This window comes from Trichechus manatus, unplaced genomic scaffold (assembly GCF_000243295.1).
Source record: "Trichechus manatus latirostris isolate Lorelei unplaced genomic scaffold, TriManLat1.0 scaffold00097, whole genome shotgun sequence".
In the NCBI taxonomy this organism is placed as follows: Eukaryota; Metazoa; Chordata; class Mammalia; order Sirenia; family Trichechidae; genus Trichechus; species Trichechus manatus.
In genome coordinates, this window is record NW_004444033.1 from 9,724,401 (window position 1) to 9,727,668 (window position 3,268).

Genomic DNA, 3,268 nt, shown 5'->3' on the forward strand with positions numbered 1-3,268 from the left:
GGTTGTTAACCAATGTCATAAAACGATATGTGTACTGACTGTTTAATGAGAAACTATTTGTTCTGTAAACCTTCATCTAAAGTACAATAAAAATATATTTTTTTAAATTGTTTATAGTTTGTAAAAATGGGATCTGAATTCCATTACATCCCTGAAGAAATGGACCTCATTATTGAGACTGAGGAAATTATACAGAGGAAAAACTCTCAACCCATTAATTAGTTATATAGCAAGTCGGACTGCAAATCAAAGCCTACGTCTGTACTTGACCCATGGGACCTCCAATAAAATAGTAAATCTATACCAGATTAGGAGCCTTAGTGGCATTTGGTTAAGTGTTCAGCTGCTGTTATGGATTGAACTGTGTCCCTCAAAAATATGTGCTATAAATCCTAACCTATATGCTTGTGGTTATAATCCCATTTAGGAATGAGCTGTCTTGGTTAACGAGGCAGGATTAGTGTAGGGTGTGTCTTGAGTCAATCTATTGCAAGATATAAAAGGAACAGATTAAGCAAGCCGAGATGGAGGACGATAGATGCCAAGCCATGTGGAGATCTACAAGGAACCAGAAAACAGAAGCTGAAAAGACAAGGACCTTTCTCCAGAGCCGACATAGAGAGAAAGCCTTCCCCTAGAGCCGGTGCCCTGAATTCTGACTTCTAGCCTCCTAAACTGTGAGAAAATAAATTTGTTTGTTAAAGCCACCCATGTGGTATTTCTGTTATAGCAGCACTAGATAACCAAGACAGCCGCTAACCAAAAGGTCAGTGGTTTGAACTCTACTAGTGGTTCCACGAGATGAAAGACCTGACCATCTGTTCCCATAAAGATTCCAAAAACAACCCGTCACCGCTGAGTTGATTCCGACTCACAGAGACCCTGTAGGACAGAGCAGAACTGCCCCCTAGGGTTTCCAAGGCTGTAATCTTTACGGAAACAGACCGCCACATCTTTCTCAGTGGAGCCACTGATGGATTTGAATCACTTAACCTCTGCACCACCAAAGCTCCTTCCTCCATAAGGATTACAGCCTAGAAAACCCTGTGGGGCAGTTCTACTCTGTCCTATAGGGTTGCTATGAATCAGAATCGACTCAATGCGCATAACAACAACATACCAGATTCAACCCACTGGCGTTGAGTTGATTCCGACTTAAAGCGAACCTATGAGACAGAGTAGAACTACCATATAGGGTTTCCAAGGCTGCAATCTTTATGGAAGCAGACTGCCACATCTTTCTCCTGAGAAGCAGCTGGTGGGTCTGAACTGCTGACCTTTTGGTTAGCAGCCAAGCGTTTAACCGTTTCGCCACCAGGGCTCCTTATACCAGATTAGAGTAACCAAAAGAAGGCACCTAGCCCTTACCCACTTTGGGGCGTATTCCCTCATCCCAACACACTTCCCAGCTCTGCCCCCTCCACCTTAACGTGCTCTATACTCAGTCTTCACTGCCAGGGAACCGAGGCAGGAAGAGGGCGGAACATCGCCGAAGGACAGCCAACGGGCAAGCAGAGGCCATGACCGGGGGCTCCTGCTCTGCCCACAGCCTCTCCCAGGGTGGGATCCACCAGCCTGGGCTGCAGGAAGGGCTGGGGCCCTGTCCTCCCAGCAGAAGGCTCCCCCGCAGCCCCCACTCCCCATGGCCCAGACCCCACGCCATGCCCACGAGTTACCTTGTAGATGACGCCCCCAGTGGCAGAGCACGTCAGCATGTAACGGCCCTCAGAGTCGAAAGCGAAGAGCCGGCCCCTGGGGGCTTGCACCTGCTTGTAGCCGCTGTACCCGGATAGCACGAAGGGGCCCGTGGCATCAGCGGGGAGGCTGGACTCAGACACCTTCAGGCCGCTCTTGTGGATGTCCCACTGGATGAACTGCAGTCAGGAGCACAACCAGGGCGCTCTCAGAGGGGCCCAGGTGGTGAGGGCACGGCACCCCTACCCCCACCCACCCTTCCTCTTCTAAAAGGCCTTCACAGTGCAGAGAGTGGGCACCGAGGGGTGGGCAGTGGGCCACCCCAGGACCACCTCTTCCCAACACTTCAAGCATTTTTTAGAGAAGAGTCGGCAACCTCCCGACAAAGTCCAGCCCTTCTCTTCTCTCTGGCCTGATCCCGGGAGGGAAAAGGTGGCTACTGCCTCTGCGTGGGTTCCCAGTCTCCAGCAGGGGGACATTTCAGAGGACCCTATCAACATCATCGTCATCATTATCGTTACTAGGGTTGGACCCCAACTAGGTCTTCCTGGTTTAGGAACCAAGTAAAAAGGACAAATCCCAGATACATTCCCGGTTTCTCAGCCATGCAATCCATGGAACCCTGAGCGAGAGGTTAGAAACAGCTTCATTTATTGGGGTGCAGGCTACCTGGGGGTGACCACCTTTTAACTGGGAGTCCCACCCACATGCATAGAAGTCACACTTTCATTTCAAGATCCCTTCCAAGAGATCTCAAATGAGGGTTCACGGTAACTTGTCTTCAGCGGATCCACAGGCGGGTGGTAAAATCCAAATGGCCCAAGACACACATGAATGAAAGGCAAATGTCCTCCCTCTGCCTGCCCCACCCCTGCTCCCTTGCCAAGGCAGTCACTGCCACAAGGTCCTTTCGTGTCCTTCCAGAGAGAAGCTACAAGGAGGCTTCTCTCCTGACTCTGCTCAGAAAAGCTGTCCCCAGCCCTCCGCACACTCCACACGGCCATGCTGTGACCACCCAGGTACCTGCCCGCCTGCAGCCTGGCCTAGCCCAGGCCCTGAGCCCCTGACCCATCCACAGTGAGAGGAGTCATTTTTGCCACCACAAGGAGGAAGGACGTGGACCCTGTCCTTCCCCAGTGACTGTCAGTGGGCCCACCTGAGCCTCACAGGGATCGCAGAGGGCTGACTGCTGTCCCCATCCCCATCTGACAGATGACAGGGCTAAGGTGTAGAAGCCCCGGCCACAGAGCTGGTCAATGGCACAGCCAGGGTTAGCCATCTGTCTGTTATCCTGGTCAACAGTACAGCCAAGTTTAGCCAGCCCGTCTGCTATCTGGGTCAACAGCAGGGTTAGCCAGGGTCAGCCAGCCCGTCCGTTACCGGGTCAGCGGCACGGCCAGGGTCAGCCAGGCCGTCCGTTACCGGGTCAGCGGCACGGCCAGGGTCAGCCAGCCCGTCCGTTACCGGGTCAGTGGCACGGCCAGGGTCAGCCAGCTGTTACCGGGCCAGCGGCACGGCCAGGGTCAGCCAGCTGTCCGTTACCGGGTCAGCGGCACGGCCAGGGTCAGCCAGC

The 3,268-nt window shown here is 52.8% G+C and overlaps 1 protein-coding gene across 3 annotated transcripts in view; it reads right to left on the reverse strand.

The window, feature by feature from the left end:
* The window catches only part of WDR91 (WD repeat domain 91), a 32,578-nt gene that overhangs the window by 4,072 nt on the left and 25,238 nt on the right, over positions 1–3,268 (reverse strand). For all 3 annotated transcript variants that reach the window (XM_023737134.1, XM_023737135.1, XM_023737136.1), the window contains exon 14: positions 1,677–1,874. In XM_023737134.1, coding sequence (XP_023592902.1) covers positions 1,677–1,874 — 198 coding nt within the window. The remainder of the gene's footprint in view (positions 1–1,676; positions 1,875–3,268) is intronic.